This window comes from Eublepharis macularius, chromosome 15 (assembly GCF_028583425.1).
Source record: "Eublepharis macularius isolate TG4126 chromosome 15, MPM_Emac_v1.0, whole genome shotgun sequence".
Taxonomy (NCBI): Eukaryota; Metazoa; Chordata; class Lepidosauria; order Squamata; family Eublepharidae; genus Eublepharis; species Eublepharis macularius.
In genome coordinates this window covers 15,636,021-15,659,296 of record NC_072804.1, presented here as the reverse complement: position 1 = coordinate 15,659,296, position 23,276 = coordinate 15,636,021, and the positions used below count along the sequence as shown (strand labels likewise).

General features: G+C 44.1%; 1 protein-coding gene across 3 annotated transcripts in view; it reads left to right on the top strand.

Moving 5' to 3' along the window:
- LOC129343294 (cytosolic beta-glucosidase-like) overlaps window positions 1–23,276 on the top strand; it is a 127,312-nt gene that overhangs the window by 73,877 nt on the left and 30,159 nt on the right. For all 3 annotated transcript variants that reach the window (XM_054999440.1, XM_054999442.1, XM_054999441.1), the window contains 3 exons: window positions 9,156–9,383; window positions 17,313–18,118; window positions 20,586–20,709. In XM_054999440.1, coding sequence (XP_054855415.1) covers window positions 9,156–9,383; window positions 17,313–18,118; window positions 20,586–20,709 — 1,158 coding nt within the window. The remainder of the gene's footprint in view (window positions 1–9,155; window positions 9,384–17,312; window positions 18,119–20,585; window positions 20,710–23,276) is intronic.

The following is a 23,276-nucleotide window of genomic DNA, read 5'->3' as shown; positions in this document are numbered from 1 at the left end:
AGTCTGAAGATATCTGAAGAAGTGAGCTGTGTCTCATGAAAGCTCATATCCTACCACAAATTTTGTTAGTCTTACAGGAGCTTTTTTCTTCGCCTAATTGTGGGGACGTAAATTATGTGATTTGGGCACAAATAAAATGAAAGATGCTTCTGAGCAGTCATGTGGTTTATCTTACACCTGTGACAATCCCACCCTAGAGGGCTGATGTGTTCATGATGTATATTTGCTAGTGTAACAGGGTGTTAGCTATCTTTTATCTTTTAAAAGCGTTGAAGGGTCCTGCTGTTTCTGAGCTCAAAGTGCAGTTTCAAGAGATTTACAGCTCAGACATATCAGCATGAACTTTCAACCGAACGCTTCAGGATGTGGCTCCTCTTACCAAAGGCCATCCTGCTGCAGGCTGCGCTTAGTTAGTTGTTTGTTTGCTTTTTTAAAAAGTCCATCCATTTGTCCACTCGCCATCTTTTATCCACTAACTTTAAAACTATTTTCTGCGCTGAGAAGCAGAAAAGCAAATCACACGTGAATTGATGCCAATGGTAACAACACATGCTGCCTTTTCATGTGCAGTGGAAAAGAGCAAGAGTCCAGTAGCACCTATAAGACTAACAAAATTAGTGGTAAGGTAGGAGCTTTTGTGAGCCACCGCTCACTTCTTTGGTATCTGAAGTGATACTGCAAGTTTTGTTATAGGTGCAACTGGACTCTTGCTCTTTTCCATGGCTACAGACAGACTAAAATGGCTACCCATCTTGGGCTCATGTGGAAATGTTTGTTCTGTGAACAGGGACTTTTGCGTTAGTGCTGTGGAGAAGTGTGAATTTTGTGAATATTTACTTGAAAATCAAAGTTTATTAAAATTCATTGGGGCTGTAGCCTCTTATCATTATTACACTGGCTTACAACATCATTATCCCTTCTTCTGGGTTATCCTCAGAACAACCCTGTGTGGTAGGTTATGCTGAGCGAGAGTGACTGGCCCAAGGTCACTCCAGAATAGGGATTTGAACCTGTCTCCCCCATATCCTGGTTTGACATTCTAACCACTGCTCCATGCTGCCACTTTTGGTCACGGGCAACCCTCTTCCTAGGCTGTTCTCTCTCCCTCCTTTCCTCACTCTCTCTCACATTCCCCTTCTGGCCTTCTCTCTCATTCCTCTGAACCATTCATCAGTCAAGACCTCAGTGGTCTCGTCCTTCTCTTGGCCTCAGCTCCGCCTTTCCTTAACCCCTTTGCCTGTCTTGCCTTTCTCTGCTGATAGCAGACGGACTTAACTGCTAGCCCCATCTCTCTGTGATGTCATGGCAGCCTAGCCAATCACTGCCAGAGCCATCGATCACAAAATCCCTTAACGCCTTGCAATATAGATTCTTCCAGTCTCTGTACATCAACAGCACAGTGCAAGAAGTTCATGGAACATTTAGAATTTGGGCCTAGTGTTTTTAACAGCATCCTGGTAGCCTCAAACCCCCTTATTATAAGCCTTTTTGGAAAAGATGTTCTCACCGAATAAAAGTTTGAAGAGTTAAATCTTTCCAAGGGAAGAAATTGAATCTTTAATTGATGTCAAAGTTGATGTGTTAGAAAACTTTCAGCACTCTGAGGAGCTGACGAAAATACGATTGCCTTGAGTCACCGAACCACGGGAAAACGTGAACCTTGAGAGAGACTCAAAGCGCTTTGATCTAATAATTGACCTACTTTGAAGGTTGTCCCACATTAAAGTTCAATTTGCCCAATAACCCTGCGTAGATACATTGGTGCACTCAAGCTATGATAAAATTCTGTAAAGAACCAGAGACGTGACTGAAAGTCTATCAGGAGCCCAGCTGCAGAAGGGATATTACATATTCTAGGAATGCTTTAAGTGTCTGCAATATGCTTAACCTTGCATTACACTTAGATTTAATAAGACAGATGCGTATTAAAGTACTGAATATACTTCAGGGAGCAATTTGGCATCGGCAAGGGATGGACTGGATGACCTCCTAATAGGTCTCTTCCATCTTTAATTTCTATTATACTAATTGATTATTAAAACTCTTTTTATTGAGGGCTGGTATATTGCTATTACATAGATATTAATCTTGCAGACTAGCTGATATTTAATTTATAGACAGTTCTAAGCTATAATGTCCTTTTAATTTTTGAGACCGGAAACTCTGAAATGGAAAACTGAAAAATGTTTCCACTTGTAATAAAGACGAGGATTTGAGTCCTTTTTCATTTCTGTGATCAAAGGCCCACTGTGCAGTGCTGGAGATCAGTGTCTCAATACATCGGTACTCAAAATGCACGTGCTCAGTCATGTTTCGGGCGGCAGCCTTGCCATCTCCCACCTGCGTACACTGATGTCTTCTCTCTGCAGTTGGTGGGATTACTGCTGAAGTAAGTCGTTTGAGGACTGCCTATGTAATGTGCTTTCTTGCTCCAAGGCAGAGTCCCGGGGTGCTATCCCAATTGCTTCCTTGCACTGGCAGAATGCTAGCAAAGACTCACTAGGCCTGCAGCCCTCTTTTTATTGATGGGCTGTAATAAATGGGTGGCTAATGGGGGAAGGGGGAAGAAACCTAGGGTGGCATCTGTTTTTCCCTCTTGGCAAAGGCTAGTTGGTTTCCATCCTTCACTGCATCCATAAATGTTTTAACTCAAAATAAATCGTGTTTAACTTGATGAAGGTTAAAGGATTACAGCTGAACATCAAGAAAACAAAAGTAATGACCACTGCGGAATTACACTATTTTAAGTTGACAATCAGGAAATTGAAATCGTTCATGATTTTCTATTCCTTGGCTCAATCATCAACCAAAAGGGAGATTGCAATGAAGAAATCAAAAGAAGACTGAGCAGCTGTGAGGGAGCGAAAAAAGATCCTTAAAGATAAAGATGGCTCTCTGGGAACCAAGATCAAGATAATTCAAAATATGGACGGTGAAGAAAGGTGACGGGAAGAAAATTGAATCATTTGAAATGTGGTGCTGGAGGAAAGTTTTGAGGGTACCACGGACAGCCAAAAAGACAAATAAGTGGATTCTAGATCAAATCAAGCCTGAATGCTCCTTAGAAGCTAAAATGACAAAACTGAAGCTATTGTACTTTGGTCACATCATGAGAAAACAAGATTCTCTGGAAAAGTCAATAATGCTAGGAAAAATGGAAGGCAGAAGGAAAAGAGGAAGACCTAAAATGAGATGGCCTGGCTCAATCAAAGAAGCCACGTCCTCCAATTTGCAGGATCTGAGCAAGTCTGTTAATGAAAGGATGTTTTGGAGGTCTTTCATTCATAAGGTCACCATAGGCAGGGCTTCTTTTCTGGGAAAAGAGGTGGTGGAAATCAGTGGGTTGTCCTCGGAGAAAATGGTCACATGGCTGGTGGCCCCGCCCCCTGATCTCCAGACAGAGGGGAGTTTAGATTGGTGGCACGGAGGGCAATCTAAACTCCCCTCTGTCTGGAGATCAGGGGGTGGGGCCACCGGCCATGTGACCATTTTCAAGAGGTTCCGGAACTCCGTTCCACCACGTTCCAGCTTTAAAAAAGCCCTGGCCATAGGTCAACAGCGACTTGATGGTATATAACACACACACATGGATGCGAGAGCATCTATCATGCAATATTAGCACCTTTCAGGCTCTCTCCAGCCACCTGTGTGAATGTTTACTACCTGCTAATGCAGAACAGAAAGGCATTTGCCATGCACATGAGCATTTTGGCCAATGTCATTTTCACGTTCCCACCTGAAGCCTGAGCTGCCCTAAGCCTTCCTTGTGAAGCTGCCCTTATTCAGGACATTGCCTCTAACCCCCCACCTATTGCAAAATGGAGTTCAAAGGATGCTGCATTTGACACGGATATTACCTCCATCTGTTTCTGCTTGAAGCAGGTGCTGCGAATACAAGAACAGTCCCCATTATCCTTTTTAACACTGGTTCCCTTGGGAAGCTCAGCCATTATTGCAGGATCCTCTAATGCGAGCTAATTAGATTTAACAGCAAACCACCTCTCGGGAAGCATAAAGCCCCGCAGCAGTGACGGCAGTCCTGGAGGAAGTTCCAGACCTATGATAAACACAGCCCGTCTTTCAAGACACCTGCCAGCGTGAATCAGCATGGTACAGTGGTAAGAATTTTGGGCTAGGATCTGGGAGACCCAGGTTTGAACCCCCACTTGGCCATGGAAGCTTGCCGAGTGACTTTTGATCAGTCACACGCTCTCAGCATAACCTACCTCACAAGGTTCTTGTGAGGATAAAATAGAGGAGGGGAGAACAATGCAAGCCATTTTTGTCCGTCCCCCCACCCCGCAATTGGGGAGAAAAGTAGGGTGTAAATGAAATCAAAGACGCAGTCTAGGACATGGCACACTCTCAGAAGCTCAACGAGACCTGTGCAGGGGACCTGTGATTAGACACTCTCCTATGCAGCCCCATCCTACTGCTTGGGAAATTGAGGAAGTAGCCATTTATGGCAGACTGGGAGATGGAGGTTCCCCCCTTCAAGTTTGTCCCCTCCCAAGCTTCTCTTTGCTTCTGAGAGGGTACAGATGCTCATGCAAAATACATGTACAATTCAGGATAACACCTTGAATCCTGTACCTGTCTCTTTCCCAACAGCAGCTGAGTAGAGTTATATACTTTAGGAAAACAGGCCTCCCCCAACACCACTTCTTCAAACACTGGAGGAGCCTTCCTAAGTGGAAGGGTCTGATAGGGATCTCCTGTATCACCTCAAGTGGAGCCCACTAGGATTGTGCACAAAGAGTTCCATCATATCTGCAATTCACCTCCTCTTCATCAGTTATCTAACTTGCTCCGTTCCCTCCTGTTCTCCTGTTGAAATTTCACTCAATCCAACATTTAGATTGCAACCTATCTAGTGTATTTTTATCTCGCTCACCTTCCAAGGAGATCCAAGCCCCATAAATAATAATAATAACATTCAATATATATATACCGCCCTTCAGGACAACTTAACACCCACTCAGAGCGCTTTGCAAAGTATGTTGTTATTATCCCCACAACAATCACCTGGTGAGGCGGGTGGGGCTGAGAGAGCTCTGAGAGAGCTGTCACTGACCCAAGGTCACCCAGCTGGCTTCAAGTGGGGGAGTGGGGAATCAAACCCGGCTCTCCAGATTAGAGTCCCACGCTCTTAACCACTACACCAAACTGGCTAAAGGATTCTCCCTTCCTCATGTTCTTCATAGTAATCCTGTGATGTAAGTTAGATTGAGTGTGTGTGTGTGTGTGTGTGTGTGTGTGAGAGAGAGAGAGAGAGAGAGAGAGAGAGGAATGGATGTAATCCTGCTTTGGTGCTTTCTCCTTTAACCTTCATCAGTAGTCATTTCAGGTCTTCACTATTTTCTGCCAGTAACGTGGTGTCATCCTCATATTTCAAACTGTTAATGTTCCTCCCACTAATTTTCACTCCACCTTCTTCTAGATCTAATCCAGCTTTCCTTATGATGTACTCTGCATAGAGGTTGAACAGGTAGGGAGATAATCTGCATCCTTGTCTGACACCTTTGCCAACTGGAAACCATTCTGTTTCTCCATATTCTGTCTTGACAGTAGCCTCTTGTCCAGAGTACAGGTTGTGCATCAAAACAGTCAGATGTTGTGGCACCTTGATTTCTTTTAAGACTCTCCATAGCTTTTCATGATGCACACAATCAAACGTTTTGCTGAAATCTATAAAATAGGCTGATTTTCTTCTGATTTCCCTGGTATGTTCCATTAGCCATCATAAATTTGCAGTGTGATCTCTCATGCCTCTTCCTTTTCTGAATCCAGCTTGAACATCTGGCATCTCTTGTTCCATATATGGTAAGAGTCTTTACTGTAGAATTTTGAGCATCATGTTGCTTGCATGGGAAATTAATGCGACAGTCCGATAGTTGCTGCACTCTTTGGCATCCCCTTTTTTGAGAATTAAAATGTAGACTGAGCATTTCCGTGTGCCATTGTTTTGTTTTCCATATTTGTTGACAGATTCTTGTTAAGGTTTTGATGGACTCCATTTCTCACATCCATAGCACAGTCTTAATTGCCATTCCCTCTTCCCAGGGAACCCTGGTGGGAAAACAGAGCCCTTCTGATTCCCTTGGCATCCAGAAAGGTTCTTGTGAGGTTGAGCATCATTGCTCTCAACCTGACTTAAGAGGCACTCTTCTGTCCCTGGAAGGAGGAGAGGAGGAGTCAATTGCATACTGGGGAAGGAAGTTGAGAAGGCTCAGAATGTAGCCCTAGGAAAACTAAAGGAGAAGGAGAGGTTGGAAGACAGCTGTCCTGCTGTGCTGGTGAGCAGAGGGAAGGAGATCCTACCTGCCTTAGGAAGAGTCTGGAAACCCTGAGATGAGCAAAGGAAATGGGTCCTCTGCTTCCACCTGTTGACTCCTGGAGGAATAACACACTAGTTGCCAGCAACCTATCCCTGTTTCATCCTCCTCTCTTCCTACCATCAGAATGCATATCCCTCCCGTCCACATCCTGTTCCCTGGCCTCACCCCTACCTGCACAATACATTCATGGATCCGGCAGTGTGAGTCGATGGAGAGTACACTGGCTTCACTCTCTGCAGTGTGAATTTATGCTACTCTCGCACAAGCATATTCAATCCCAATCACAGGAACAGAGCATAGACGTGCACTTTATGTGTGTGCAGACCATGTGCGACAAAGGCCTGAGTACCTGCTCCTGCTTCCCCTCTACAGCCATTGGCCCTATATATAAGTATATTATGTTTAGGGGTTTACTGTGGATATAGAATCTACTGGGGCAAAGTAGAGTTTCCCTGGGAGTATGAATACTGGGGCTGAAAGGCATGCGATTGCATTTTTATCATACTTTTATATAAGACTTTGGTATCTTGAAACACTCCATCTAAAATTATCTTGGTTATTTATTTATTTAATTTTTATGCCGCTCTCCCCGCAAGCGGGCTCAGAGTGGATCACAACATTTTAAAATGTACAATAAAATAGAATAAAATTTAGCAGCAATATAAACATTAATAACATTTAAAAAATAAAAACAGCTATGCACCTATTGCCCTGCCCACTCAGCTTAGATAACCTTAGATTTTACAACAATCCTGTGTGGTAGGGCGACAGGAGAGCGGAGAGAGTAAAGATTTTGCCTGGATCCACCTGGTGAGCTCGCATCAGAGTCCACGTTTGAACAGAGCATTTCCTGGTTCACGGCTTCTTCTATCAAGCCACTCTAGCTCTACACTAGGGATTTTTTTCTCTTAAAAAAAGAAGAGAGATATGTATGATCAAATAGCCTATAATGACATTTTAAATAGTGACCTCTATCAAAGACTCTGAAATCACTATGAAATATCTTTAAACTATCAGGACACAAAATTTATGCAAAGGTTGCAAAAACCTGGTGTAAAATTTAATTTGGTGCAAACCTTTGCAGGTTTTTTTTCTTCTTCCTGCAGACGCTTGTCTAAGCGAAAGGCAGACATTTCGCAGAGGCGCTGTTACATTCATTCATCTCCCGCATGCCTAGGGCCATGGCTTATAATGGCATTTCCGTTCTTTCTAACAGACTGTCAGGACTTTCAGAGGACATCCCAGACAAGCCAAAGTGCCTCTTTGCTGGACAGATTGGTCCTCTCCTAAGGGTGCTCTTTGATACGTACTGATGTGTTTGATGCAATCCACCTCCACTTGGGAGGGGGAAAAAAAATCACCTTTACTAGGTTGATACGGGGCTTAACGAGATACTCTTCTCCCCAGTCAGTGATGTAGTTAAGTAATTTTAGATTCTGGATTGCAAGGGACCCTTTTAGGTGACAATGTGTACTTCAGTTGCAAAGGGACAGCCTGTTTCCCCCGCCTCTTCTGACCCCATGGCCAGAGCTGTTGATTCCCATTCCCCCCCAAGACCAGCACTGATGGCACCAGCTTTAAAAAAAAAATCTAGTGATGTTAGAGTATTTTTCAGAGGCTCCAATTTAATTTAAAAAAGCAAAACCACGTTAAGGATTCTTGTTTACCGCAAGGGATGCAAGTAGTCCTGGATTGTATCTGTAACGTCCTCCATGTTTTATTCCCTTGTGGCCTTACAGACCACTGCAACTCATGTACGTCTTCGTTCAGCTTCTGGAGATATTTGTTAAAAAATACACCAATGCTCTTAATTTAGGGTGGACCCGCACATAAGAAGTGATGGATTTACTTTTTTTATTGCCTTTCTCACTGAGATACAAGGTGGCTTACAAAATGTGAAGCGATACAATCAGATACCATCAGGGCTTTTTTTCTGGGAAATAAGGGGGTGGAACTCAGGACCGCACAATGACGTCACTTTGGGTCAGCTGGAACAAGGGGGAGTTTTTTAAAGTTTAAATCGCCCTTGGCGAAAATGGTCACATGGCCGGTGGCCCCGCCCCCTGATCTCCAGGCAGAGGGGAGTTTAGATTGCCCTCCGCGCCACATGGCGCGGAGGGTAATCTAAACTCCCTTCTCTCTGGAGATCAGGGGGCGGGGCCACCGGCCATGTGAACATTTTGAAGAGGTGCCGGAACACCGTTCCACCGCGTTCCAGCTGAAAAAAAACCCTGTATATGAATATCCCTAAATGAATCGATAGACATGTGAGTTAAGGGTAGGTAAAGGTAGTTCCCTGACCAAGCACTGAGTCATTACCGACCCATGGGAGGATGTCACATCATGATGTTTAAAGGCAATAATTGCAATAAGGGAGGACCAAAAAGTTACTTCATATAAAGCGTCACAAACATCTGGTTTCCCCCCCCCCCAATATTTCTTATTTTATTAATTGATAAGATTAAAAGCCCAATAAAAAGGGCAGAGAAAAGAAAAAATAAAGAAAAACGGATAGAGAGAGAAACAGAAAAAGGGAAGAATGGAAATTAAAGAAAAAAAGAAAGAAAAATAATACAAACATCTGGTTTTGTATAAAAATGTATGCCTAGGATGTGTATAAAAATGTATGCCTAGTTTATACATTTGTATAAAAATGTATGCCTAGTTCTTCAGCTAGAGGAACTACCGCTGAAACTGAAGCTGTGAATGAAGCGCCGTCTGATTCTTTTTTTCTTGCCGGCTTCTCTGTCCAGTTTGACATTCCACGTGTGCTTCTTCTGTGTCCCAAAACGTAACCATTGTTTTGTGTTTCAACAGGAGGCTGGAATGCAGATGGGAAAGGCCCCAGCACTTGGGACACGTTCACCCACCAGGCAGGAGATCGTGTTTTTGAGAACCAGACTGGTGACGTCGCTTGTAGCAGCTACACTCTGTGGGAGGAAGATTTGAAATGTATCAAACAGCTTGGCTTGACTCATTATCGCTTCTCTCTTTCCTGGTCACGTCTATTACCTGATGGGACGACAGGTTTCATCAACCAGAAAGGCAATTGTTCCTTTAAAATAGAAAGTTGTGCTGCTTTAATTCAAGGTTACTGCCACAGTCTGGCATAATTAATCCAATGTGCTATTCTGCAGTGCAGTTTGGAAATTGCAGCTTTGTTCAGGGTAATTATGGGATGATCTGGATTTTTTTTAACCTGGTGCCAGTCAATATTCTAGGTTGTTTATACTGTTACCATTTATGAATGGGTAAGGGATATTGATATGTGCTAGTTTGAAAATCACATATTTTTGGTCACTTAAAAAAAATTCAGTCCCATCAACATAAATGTCCCCCCCCCCATTTTTTTCTTTAAAGGAAGATGCTGGGGGTAACCACCCTAGTGAATAGGAGCAAGAAGGTAAAAGAGAAGGGGAGGTGGATACGAGTGAATGCAGTCAGGTGTTTTTGGTTGAGAACGAGGTCAAAATGGCTATGCAGGATGTGCCATCACCTTTCAAGCACATGTGATACCAGTCTAAGAGACTCGGCATTCAAATATGTGTCATACTTTCAAGCCTGTTTATTTTAAAATGGAGTCGCCATCAGGATTGCTGCATCAAGGAAGAGAGAGGCCGTGGGGAGGGGGGAGGGCAGAGAAGGACGATCCTTTTCTCCCCTGCCTTTTTCTCCCTAGAAGAAGCCAGTTCTGAATTGTGATCATTCCTGGGGAAAACACAGAAGTATCTATATTCCCGCCCCAGAAGGGTATATTCTTTTCTTCCCTGTTGGAAAAAACAGCAGGGGGAAGGAAGGATTGAATGGACAACCAAAAAAGTCTGTATTGTGGTTTTTATGAGATTGCTATTTTAATGGGCAACAGCAAGGCCCAGTAATTGGTAATCCTTGTGTATCAGGCCCACACAAGTGTGTGTAAGTTACATTTCATGCCACCTGCCCTCACAGAGGTGAGGCAGGTGGGGACCAGAGACAGGTTTTTTCCACTGGTTGCACCTTGCTTTGGAATATTCTTCCCCTTGAGGCTCACCTGACACACCCCTTATTCTCCTTTGGACACCAGGCAGAAACACATTTATTTTTGCCAAAGTTTTTTTTTTAAAAACTCAGGTGTCCCATCATTTTTAATCATTTTACCGTCTGCTTCTAGCCTGAGGTCTATTTCATAAAGATTATATAAGTTGGTGGTTTTTTAAGGCTGAGTTTACAGTTTGCCTAGGTTTTTGTGGCTGGAATTTTTATGATTTTAATAATAATAATAACACTTGATTTATATGCTACCCTTCAGGGCAACTTAACTCCCACTTGGAGCAGTTTACAAAGTATGTCATTATTATCCTCCTGACAATCACCCTGTGAGGTGAGTGGGGCTGAGAGAGCTCCTAGAAGCTGTGACTGACCCAAGGTCACTCAGCTGGCTTTAAGCAGAGGAGTGAGGAATCAAACCCGGCTCTCCAGATTAGAGTCCTGCCACTCTTAACAACTACACTAAACTGGCTCTGTCTGGTATTATTTTGCTTCACGAGCCATCTCAGGGGGAGGTGGTGTATATCTTCTTCTAAATCAATAAAACAATAAATATCAAATTCAGAGTACCAAGTATGCTGATCACATCCCTTTTGCCCCAAAGCATAAATGGGGGGGAGGGGGTTCAGGATCAGGTTGATTGAGGACCGGCTGTGCTTTTGCCTGTTTTGACATGAGCAGGGAAGTGAGTAAGTGAGCCATTGGGAGGGGGGCTCTATGTCTGTCTCTCCCCCTGCCCAATAGGCATCCTTCAGAGATGCCGGGCCATCGTTCAACAGAGCCCCTACAGCTGAACTGTCTCCCTACCCTTTCAACGCTAACTGGGCTGAAAAAATTTAGCTTCATTTGGGACGACAGCCAAGGTTCAAAAATGCATTTTGTACATGGCACTAAGAACCTACAAACCAGATCCATCTTTTATCAAGTCTTTTCCCATGAGGAGCAACTTTTCATTTCCCCATGAAATGGAGGAGTCTTTCCAACCGAGAACATCATCATGGTTGTCCAGCTCACAGCAACGGGACGTGGGGACAGGTTCTGTCATTTCGGGCAAGTTTAAAAGATGCTGTTATGATGAGATGCGAGAGTACAATTTGCTTTCAAATTCAGTGGTAATTTTTTAGAATCCCCCCCTTGGTTCTTCTTGTAAACACTTTTCTGATTAATATTATGAACTTTAAATTTAGCAAAAGGGCACGGAAGGCTCTCCAAGTCGGCCGCTTTTCATTAGGCAGGATCTCGTTTCTGCTGAGCAGTGATCTGTTGAAGAAACTCTATCAGCCTTGCATGGAAAAGGCCACCACCGTTCCTTTGGATAAACATTTTTTTTCAAAGAGCAATGGAAGAATTAAGAACTTCAGAAAAAAGTTTTTTTTAAAAAATGGCAGAAGCTGATTCAGAAACTGTTTTGCATCTAAACCATGGATTTGGGAAAACTTTTTAAAAATATTTGTTTTTGATTTTTTTAAAATAACCTTTTTTAACCACAACAATCTGATAGAGTGAGGTGATCAGTTTCAGAGAGCAGATTTTGGGGTGTTCAAGGGTGGCAAACTTGTCCTTTGGTTATTTGATTTTTTTTCTTAAACTCTTGTGGAGGGGGCTATTTTGGCACTCGGGGCCAAACTACAAGTGACGAATGACACTTGAATGGCAAATGGATCGAGTGGAGAGCAAGTGGAGGGCAAGCAAACAGGGAGGAATACGCTTGCCATTCAAGTGTCATTCGTCACTTGTAGTTTGGCCCTCGGTCTCAGAGCCAAGCTACAAGTGACGAATTACACTTGCCTGGCAAGTGAACAGACTCAAGTGTATTCCAAGTGGAGCGCAAGTGAATGGCAAGTGAACAGGGAGGAATACACGCAAGTCTGTTCACTTGCCAGGCAAGTGTCATTCGTCACTTGTAGTTTGGCTCTCAGGTTCCAGAATCTCTGATGATCTCATTCCTTTTAAAATGTCTGATAAGATGATTCGGTTTCGTTTTCGCAGCCATGTCGGACGCTCCTCTCGGCAGGTCCGAGAAGAAGCGGCCGAGCCGCCTGGCCGGGCGGCTGATCTGCAAAGGTTAGCCCCCAGACTCTCAGGCAGGGAGTCTGAGTCCGGGGCGCGGCGGGAAGAGCCCTCTGACAGATCGAGGCAGGGGGTAAATTGCCCGTTGGTCCCTATGGAGGCCGGCAGATGAGCGCGGCACCTAGTGTGCTGCCGGGCTATGGAAAACGGCAAGGAACAGGATTAGGCGAAAGCCTGCAAGTAAGCGAATCCCTTCTGTTACTACAAGCGTATGTGAGGAGTGGTGGGGTCTGAAGGTTAGAAGACTTGGATTTTTCCCCCCTCATAGAGTCTCGGAAGATTGGCGGTCCCCCCCCCCTAAAATGGCAGCGAAAAAGCAGAGTCCTGCTCTTGGCAAGTCAGTTACGGTGGCCTTGCAGAGGGGCGAGACGCTTGAGGAACTGGTTAAAAGAGCGGTTATGGAAGCCATAAAACCCTTTGTTGACAAGCTGAATGAAACAGATCAAAGGGTGGGCTTAATTGAAAGTGATGTGAAAGCCATTAAAGAAACAGCGGGGGGGGGGCAGAGAAGTCTGCCCGGGAAAGTGCGTCACTTACGAGAGCAACGAACAGGGAATTAAAGTTGGTGGAAAACCAGCTGATCGGACTGCAAGTGGAGCGAACACAAACCATTTTGCGTCTCCAGAATGTTAAAGAGGAGGAAAAAGAGGATTTATGGGATCTCGCCTCGGAACTTTTAGCGACACCCGCGAGGGCAACTAAAGAAGAAGTGAAAAGCGCCATTTTGGGAGTCCGTCGGGCATCTTCAAAATATGCAACAAAGCGGCAGCTGCCTCGCGAGATTGTTATCGAGTTTTCATCTAGGAGGGTCCGGGACAGTATCCTATATAATTCATACAATGCGGAATTGGACTTTCTGGGAAATAAAGTCAAGATATTGAAGGACGTTCCATTTCTAGTTCGGAAGAGAAGATTTAAGTACAAGAAGTTGGCAGCTCTTTTGAGGGAACGTGACATAAAGTATAAATGGCTACTCCCGGAAGGAATCGGGTTTAGTTATAAAGATCAAGCTTACAAGATTAATTCGGAAGATCAGCTAAGGGATTTTGTGGATAAAAATCCAGAATTTGGACCAGACACCAAGCAAAAAGAAGAGGATCCGAAGCCTGAAGGGAGGGGGGAGGCAATGAGCGCTCCGGCGGTAGCTGCGCAGAGGGAATTGCGCCCGAGGCCCAGGGGAGGGAAAAAGATTTAATTTGAACTGTAATTTGTAATTTGTATGATCAACCACTCCGTCACTACTTTATTAAGCTATTTTTTCACTATGGCAGTATGAAGGGAAAGCATTGAAATGTAGCGTTTAGTGTTTGTAGGTTACCTTCCCCTTTTTTCCACCCCCCCTTCCCTTTCTCTTTTTTCTCCCTTCTTTCCCTTCCCTTGTGCTATTGTAGTCTTTTGTAGTTACTGTTATTGTAGTCTTGTATGTTAGATATTGAAAAATAAAAATTATTAAAAAAAAATGTCCGATAAGATTATTTTTGTTCTTAGGTTGGCTCTGAATTTTGTATTTGAAATAGTGTTGGATCTAAAGCTCCACAGTCAGAGTGAAGGTGGAGGCACGGGACCTCCTCCCTCCAGCCCAGTGGTCCTCTGCCCCCCCAGTTTCTGGTCCAGGGAGTTAATAGACCCTCAAGAATGGCATAGGAGGCAAAGTGAGGAGAGGGTGTGTGTGTTATGTGCCATCAAGTCACCTCCGACCCATGGCGACCCTTTGAAGGAAAGGCCTCCAGAACATCCTGTCATTAACAGACTTGCTCAGAACCTGCAAAATGGAGGACGCGGCTTCTTTTATTGAGTCAAGCCATCCCATTTTACGTCTTTCTCTTTTCCTACTGCCTTCCACTTTTCCTAGCATTATTGACTTTTCCAGAGAATCTTGTCTTCTCATGATGTGACCAAAGCATGATAGCCTCAGTTTTGTCATTTTAGCTTCTAGGGAGGATTCAGGCTTGATTTGAGGAGAGGAAAATTGACCAAAATCACGTTTCCCTTCACTACAATAGAAGTGCTATTCCATCAGTTCAATTGCTGTACTACTGGTGGTACGGTGCCTCTGGATTCGGCCTACAATGTATCCTACTTAGCTTCAAGACACCCACTTTGAACATAAAAAACAATGATCTTAAGTAATGGACACAGGAGCCCTGTAAGGTAGATCAGGATTGTTATCCCCAGCAAAGACATGGGGCTTAAGCGGAGAGTACAGTTTTTTATCTAAGACTGCCTAGTGAATTCAGTGCAGCACCAAAATTCGATCAAACTTTGGCAGGAGTTAATAGAAACCGACCACCTGCGTCAAAGGGAAAGGGCTGTGGCTCAGGGGAAGAGCCTCCACTTTGCATGCAGAAACCCCCAGATTCGATCCCCAGCATCTGCAATTGAAAGGAACAGGTAAGAGGTGATGTGAAGGACCTCTGCCGGAGAGCGGCTGCTGGTCAGAGGAGATAGTGCGGACCTTGATGGACTGACGGTTACATTCAGTATCAGGCAACTTCATGTGTGATTCAGGTGTGTTTTGCTGAGGGCGGGTCAAAGTAGACCCGTTCCTTTTCCACTGGATAACCGCAAGCCTAAAGCATGTACATTTCCAGTCTGTTGTTAGTTATCAGGATTCCTAGTTTCCGTAGAGCCCAGTGAGATGGCCAAAGGGATAGGAGGTGAGGATAGGAGTGACATGTCTTAACATCAGCGGTCCTTTCAACAAATTAAATCAAAAAAGTTTTCAGCTAAACATTAGGAAGAACTTCCTGTCTGTTAGAGCGGTCCCTCAGTGGAACAGGCTTCCTCAGGAGGTGGTGGGCTCTCCTTCTTTGGGGGTTTTAAAGCAGAGGCTAGATGGCCATCTAAACAGCAATGCTGATTCTCTGAACCTGGGCAGATCATGAGAGGGAGGGCAGGAAGGGCTACATCAGTGCTTAGTTCTCCTGGCCCCTTCTTACACGCGCAGGGTAAGGCCAATCACCACTTTGGGGTCAGGAAGCAATTTTCCCCAGGCCAGTTTGGCTAGGGATCCTGACGGTGTTTTGCCATCTTCTGGGCATGGAGCAAGGATCACTGGGTGTGTGGGGGTGGGGGATGGGGTGGTAATTTGTAAATTTCCTGCACTGTGCAGGGGGTTGGACCCGATGACCTGGAGGCCCCTTCCAACCCTATGATTCTATGATTATCATCAAGAAGACTGTGTGTGTTTTTGGGGTGGGGTGGGGGGCTGAGCACCAACGTGTGCAAGGTCTATTGGCATCTTGCTGCATCAGATGCTGCATTAAACGCAGGATGGCTGGCATGCTTGAGATAAGGCCGGCCTTATAGTGCAGCTGCAGAAACAGAATAAGTTTAATGCTGAACACTGTCCCTGTAAAAATAGTGGAGAGCAAGACATCTGGACCTTTATAAAAAAAATAACAAACCAAAACCAACAGTGAGAAATTGGCTCTTAGCAAAAAATGTGCTTGCTCCTGAATGCATCAAGTTCCCTTATATTCTAACTGACAGCCCCTGAAGCTCAATGCTGACCTCTTGGAGCCAAGCTACAAGTGACGCCTTACACAGGTTGGACACTTGTCAGCTTCCCTCAAGTTTTGATGGGAAATGTAGGCGTCCTGGTCTTGTAGCTTGGCTCTCCATTACAGCTGCAAGTAAGGATATTTGGGGTTGGAGAAGTAAGGATAATCAACTGGTGGCAAAAATGGGGGCAGGAGGGCACAATACCGCCCCCCCCCCAGGAGACTGTCAGGAAGAACTTGTCCAAGCCCCAACCTCAGCCATATGCCTGGTGGAACATCTCTGTCTTCAGCAAAACGATGACAAGTCTGTCCAGGCCTGAGTCTCAGCAGACTGAGAGTTCCACCAGGCTGGGTCCAGGACCGAGAAGGTTCTGGCTCTTGTTGAGGCTAGGCAAGCTTCCCTGGGGCCAGGCACCACCAGCAAGGTGTAAGACCTAAGCAAGAGTGTTATTAGGACTCTGGTTGATTTAACAATTTGCATCTGAACATGGGAACTGATTCCACTGTGTCTTGGGGCAAGCTCAGCCATGGGTAGCCAAACTCATTACAAAACTACTTGCTGAGATGAATTAGTTTTGCAATCCATGATGTAATTTTTCCCGTGAGAAGAATTGGTGCTGGAAACACATTGAGAATTAAAGTGAGCACCTGCCGCTGTCGATCTCCTGTATTGTTTCACAGCTCTTGAGTCCCTTTGGTTGCTTCCGTAGGTTAACTCTCTCCCACTCCAGATATTATGAACGCCCCTGGCAAGGAGTGTTTGTAAAATAAAGGCTGTATATATGAATAAATATATATGCATGGCTTTGCTCGTTTTAAGAGGAGGTTGTTTTAAAGGTTTGAGCTCACAGAACTGCTTCACCAGCAGAATTGCTTTCCTCCAATATAAGAAGGAAATGGTCTTCCTCAGGGAACATCTCCTCCTCTCGGAGGCCAGCCCCGCTGCTGGCAGGATGCAGCATCCAGGCTACTCAGAGAGCTGATAATGCTAAACTAGACTCCCTCTGTTGGTTGCCCAAATTCTGGATCCAGACAGGAAATTCCCAGTTCAAACCTGACCTCATCTACAAATGTATTGGGTGCCACTAGGCAAGCCGCCGTCTCTTGAGCTTCAGCCCTCCCCTACCTGTAAGGTGGTGATGATAATGGTCTGTCTTTCAGGTTTGCTGTAAGTTTTATTTGAAATACAGGAGATGCTAAGAGGTGTTACCTTTCATAAAGGTGATGCTAAGAGTTGTGACTGCTGCTGTAAGGAAAATTTCATAACGAGGTTAGAGCCTACGAGTCTGACGGAAAAAAAATGAAGGCTACAGAAGACCCAGGCCTGGTATACTGTGCACCACTGTGAATATGATCATCTTGCTTTCTGTTTCAGGAGTCGATTATTATGACAAAATGATTGACAGCCTGCTAGCCAATGGTGTGACGCCCATGGTGACGTTGTATCACTTTGACTTGCCACAAAGTTTAGAAGATCGGGGGGGCTGGAGATCGAGTGCGACCGTGGAAGCCTTTGAGGCGTATGCCCAGTTTTGCTTCAGAACCTTTGGGGACAGAGTGAAGCTGTGGATCACCATCAACGAACCGTATGTTGTTGCAGAGCTTGGCTATGAAAAAGGCACTATGGCCCCAGGTGTTAAAGCACCTGGTACGGGAGCCTACCTGTCTGCTCATAACATGATCAAAGCTCACGCTTCAGCCTGGCACGCTTATGATAAACTATTCCGGAAACAGCATGGCGGGCTTGTGTCTATAGCACTCAACTCGGACTGGGCAGAACCTTTTCATCCAAATTCTCCTGCGGACCATGAAGCAGCTAAGAGACATATTGGGTTTTGCCTGGATTGGTTTGCTACCCCAATCTTTCTGAATGGTGACTATCCAGCCATCATGAAATCCAAGATCTCCGCCATGAGTAAAAAGCAAGGTTATTCATCATCAAGGCTTCCAGAATTTACCGAGGAAGAGAAGATGACAATCAAAGGCACTGCTGATTTCTTCTCTCTGAATTATTATACTACCCGCAAAATTAAGAACCAGGATTCCTCATGCAGTCAGCCAAGTACAACTGAAGACAAAGAAGCAGAAGAAGTAACAGATCCGTCCTGGCCTGTAGCAACTGGCAGCTCTTGGCTGGCTGTGGTTCCATGGGGTTTGCGCCACTTGCTGAAATACATCAAGGTATGGCTTTGGGTCTTTCTTTATCACTAGCTTAGAACATATTCTGGTAACATCTAGATTAGACTACTGCAATGCTCTCGACATGAAGTTGCTTTTGAAGATGGTCTGGATGCTACAGTAGGTAGAGAGTATTGTGGACCACATCAGTCCAGTCTTGTTCCATCTACATTGGCTCCTAATTTGCATCCAGCCTCAATTCAAGGTGCAGGGCACTTTAAATAATAACATAATAATAGCATTCGATTTATATACCGCTCTTCAGGACAACTTAACACTCAGAGTGGTTTACAAAGTATGTTGTTATTGTTCCCACAGTTACCCTGTGAGGTGGGTGGGGCTGAGAGAGCTCTGGAAGAGCTGTGACTGACCCAAGGTCACCCAGCTGGCTTCAAGCGGAAGAGTAGCGAATCAAACCCGGTTCTCCAGATTAGAGTCCTGCTGCTCTTAACCACTACACCAAACTGACTCCCTCCCTCTATGTCTTGGGGCTAGCTGAAGTCTAGCAATCAACAGGAGAGAAACAGAACCATGGTTTTCAAAATATCTAGTATCTATAGCCCAGGAGAGCCTGATCTCATCAGAGCTTAGAAGCTAAGCAGGGTCGGCCTTGGTTAGTAATTGGATGGGAGACCTCCAAAGAAGACCAGGTTGCAGAGGCAGGCAATGACAAATCACCTCTGTTAGTCCCTTGCCATGAAAACCCCACCAGGGTCGCCATAAATCAGCTATAACTTGAGGGCATTCTCCTCCACCACCAGTAATTGGTATATAATCATGATTATGAATATCCCCTTTGATGAACATGTTACTAAGTATTGTTTTACTAGTAATTTAATAGAAATGTCTATTCCACCTCTTCCTAAGCAAAGAATCAAGCCAGCAAAAAGTAAGCATTACCTAAAACAATATATCCAATTAACTCATGGAATATCAGAAGAATTGGACTAGATAAATTACTGGAGTATAAATTCATCAAAATCCATTCTTTATGATGGCTCACTGGCTTTTCCATTTTCAGAGACAATATATGTTACACTGCCCTAACCTTCAGATCTCAGAAAATAAGCAGGGTAGGCCTTGGTTAGTTATTGGATGGGAGACCTCCAAAGAAGACCAGGTTGCAGAGGCAGGCAATGGCAAACCACCTCTGTTAGTCTCGTGCCATGAAAACCCCACCAGGGGTTGCCATAAGTTAGCTATGACTTGAGGGAACTCTCCACCACCCCCATCTTACTTGAAGTAAAGTAAATAATTGAGGAAGATGGGAGAGTTAGGGCATGGAACAGCATGGCTAGAGAAAGTGTTAAAAGGCTTATCTAGCCATCATTGAACTTATTGGGTGCATGTTGTAATAAACATGGGACACATAGCCCCTTCTGGCATGCAACCCAGTGTGCCCATCCAGAACTCAATTGGTACCACTCACAAGCTAGGCAACTAAGATAATATGAGGATTCCATAAGCTCTTTGGGTATCCTTCTCATTTTGTGCCCCAGCTGCAATAAAAGATCAGATAATTTATCAGATTAAATTATAACAGCTAAAATGACAAAACTAAGGCTATCATACTTTGGTAACATCATGAGAAGACAGGATTCTCTGGAAAAGTCAATAATTCTGGGAAAAGTGGAAGGCAGTAGGAAAAGAGGAAGACCTAAAACAAGATGGCTTGACTCAATAAAAGAAGCCGCGTCCTCCAGTTTGCAAGTATGTTAATGATAGGACATTTTGCAAGTCTTTTATCCGTAGGGTTACCATAGCTCAGAGGCAACTTAACAGCACGTAACACAGACACAAATGATAACAGCACACAATAACAACATGACCTTGGTGGAAGTTTAGACACTTTTATTTATTTATTACTGTGAGCTGCCTTGGGTCCTGCTTTGCAAGAGAAATGCAGGATAAAATAAATAAAATAAGGAAATAATATCGTTATTCTCTGCAGTTCAATGGGATTGTTGTGGCTGGATCTATTTGTACTTGGCAAGGTCGTCCCTGCTAAAGATGATCTCTTTATGTTGGTCCTCTTTACATTGTGAGGGGCCATGTGTGTGCACACAGTGGGTCATTTCATCACCGGAGCTGCCCTTTGGATTCCAGTTCCTAGATGTGTATGTAGCATATTCCAATAATTTCTGTCTGGGGAATTAGCCACAGTTTGGTCCCGACCGAGGGGTTAAAAAGCAATGACAATAAAGCAGACGTTACGCAGAGGTAGAAAGATATTTTAGTATTCTCATTAAAAAAAGTAATTTCTCTGTCTTCATGGATATTTGCACAGTTTTGCTGTTCCATTGTTAGTGGTAAAAGGTCAGTTCGTGGAAAATTAAGTTAATAGGGTCAGTGCAATTTGATGAAAACCAGTTTGGGGTTGTGGCTTAAATAAGAGAGGGGGTAATGCACCTGATTTTATGGGCTTTTCTTAACATCTGTGCTGAATAAAACTTCTGTTCCTTTGTTCTAGGATACATATAATCACCCTATAATTTACATCACTGAAAATGGGTTTTCCCAAAGTGACCCTGCTCCGCTTGATGACTCTCAGCGCTGGGAGTATTTTAGGCTGACGCTACAGGAGATTTTAAAAGGTACAATTTAGAGTGATGAAAGATCAATTGTGCAAACTTAATATAATTTTCTTATGGGCCTATTTACATTTAGCAATGACTAGCTGGGTCTTGAAGCTTAAAGCTCCCGTACATCAGACAAAGGGAAAGTTATTAAACTGGGGAAAGTGTAGCAGACAGGAAAGAAAAACACTTTAGTTCTCCTTTGCCATCTTGGAATACGATCAAATGAAAGAGGATCGGTACTTTTTTTTTAAAAAGAGGAAGTTGCATTCTTTTGATCTGGGTTCATAATGTTAAAATGGTAGGCTGTGCTAATTGATACATGCCCTGACAGTTAAGCAACAGATCTGAGAACTATTGATACAGAAAAAGAATACTGTCTTTTGGGACTGGTGGGATAAGTGAAGCTGACATAGAAAGAACCCAGGTGCATTTCTGCACTGAGCAACAGATTGGACTAGAAGGCCTTCCAGGTTCCTTCTGCATCTAAAATTATACAGTTTGGAGGAATCTGGCCAATTAAGAATGGAGACCAAAGATAAGTAGCAGATGAGGGGTTGAGCCAAGGCAGAGTCTAGATTTTATTGACTTTTGGAATTGCAGTAATAGTGACATGATAAAACCTAGATTTACTTGCAGGGACAAGTAAAACACTGGCTGACCTTGAACCCTATTAAAAGTTACACTACTTTAAAAACAAGTTGGTTTAGACTGGTTTTCCTTTGCTCTTTTGAAAATAGCTATCTTTTAGAGACACGTTTTAGTATGTACTTCTGCACGCTGTCAAATTTGTTTAATTTAGTTTCAACTGCAATTCTTACAAAGGGGCTTTGTAAAGAGATCTGTGTTGACTTGTAGATGGGTGACAAAATCCATAAGATCCATTAGATCTAAACTCCCCTCTTTCTGGAGATCAGGGGGCGGGGCCACCAGCCATGTGACCATTTTCAAGAGGTGCCGGAACTCCGTTCCACCATGTTCCAGCTGAAAAAAAGCCCTGCATACATACATACATACATACATACATACATGCGTATCTCAGGGAGGCTGTGGAAACCATGAACAGTTCTGGAGGCAGTTTTGGGGTGGATGAGGGCTAAGAAGCTGAAATGTAATCCTGACAAAACAAAGGCGCTGCCAGTGAGGGGAAGGAAATATCTTCTCTATTTCCTCTAAAGTAAGAGGTTTGTAGCTTGGGGGTGCAGCTGGACTTGATTATACTGTTGGATGAAGAGGTGGCACCCATGGGCAGGGGTCCCTTTCACCAACTTTCTCTGGAGAGCCAGCTGGAGCCCTTCCTGGGAAGGAAAGCTCTTGCTATGGTGGGGCATGTCCTGGTAACATCTAGATTTCTTGATTGCAGTGCGCTCTGTGTGGGAGTACAGCCAGAACATTGACTGGAATGGATCATAGGGGCCATAGCACGCCAGTCTTGTTCCATCTACACCACCTATCTATCTATTAAAGTGTTTAAAATGAAATAAATAAATGCTGGGTATCTTACTTAAAGGACAAGAGGGGAGCAAGTAGGAGTTTATCTTATTTATTTAAAGCATTTATTAGCTGTCTTTCTACTTTATGGCACTCAAGGGGGCTTACAGTGTTAAGGCAGAGAGGAAATGACATCACACGCCTTTCAGGTGTAAATCTGGGGGTGGGAGAACGTAGATGAGCAGGTATGAATTCAGTCTCAAAACTTCAAAGTGTGAACTCTCTGGGGGGTCTGAAACAGAACAGCCGTTACAAATACTGGATAAAGAGTTAGGTCAGAGGTTGAAACAAATAAGTAAGGTGATACTGGTATCAAGCTATAGTTTGGTAAAACATGTTAAGAATTTCTAAAAAGCGGTTCCTTTGGAGTGTTTAGAGATTGTAGTGCATAAAGGAACTCAAGTCTCTGTTTAAGCCCGATGGGGGATGAACAACAAGCATGGAAAGTTGCTTTTGTTGGAAAGAGCATGTTGGAATGGACGGACTCTTGGTCTCATCCTGTTGTTTCTTATCTCTGTGTGATGTCCTCTTCCTAAAGGCACATCTAACCACTCCCTGTGAGCAGGGCCTATCTTAGAGTCTCTCTACACGAGATGAATTACACAGGAACAGTCAAGTGAAGGGAGAGACAATGTTAGCCGGGAAGCCGAGTTTTAGAAGACAGATTGGAAGGCTCTGTCAGTTTCAGCTCTCTAGAGATGGCAAAGATCGCTCCCCAGAGGGTTTGTTTATTTCCTCTTCGCCTCCCTGAAGGCTCTGTCAATTTCACCTCCCCTTTGGGAGGTGAAAATAAAATAAACAAACCCTCTGAGGAGTGATCTTTGCCAGCACTAGAGATGTGAAACTGACAGAGCCTTCCAATCTGTCTTTTTAACTACCCTTCCCAGCTAACATTAAGTCTCCCTTCACTTGAGCATCCTTGTGTAATTTGTTTCGTGTAGAGAGACTCTACGATATGAGTTACATTTAGATTAGTTCCTTTCATGAGGATAGACAAGGGGAGATGCACATTATCAAAACACAACGTTGGGGCAAGGGGGTGTCTGCTTGTGTCTGCTGTCAAGACACTGCCGTTGCCCCATAAAGCTGCCACC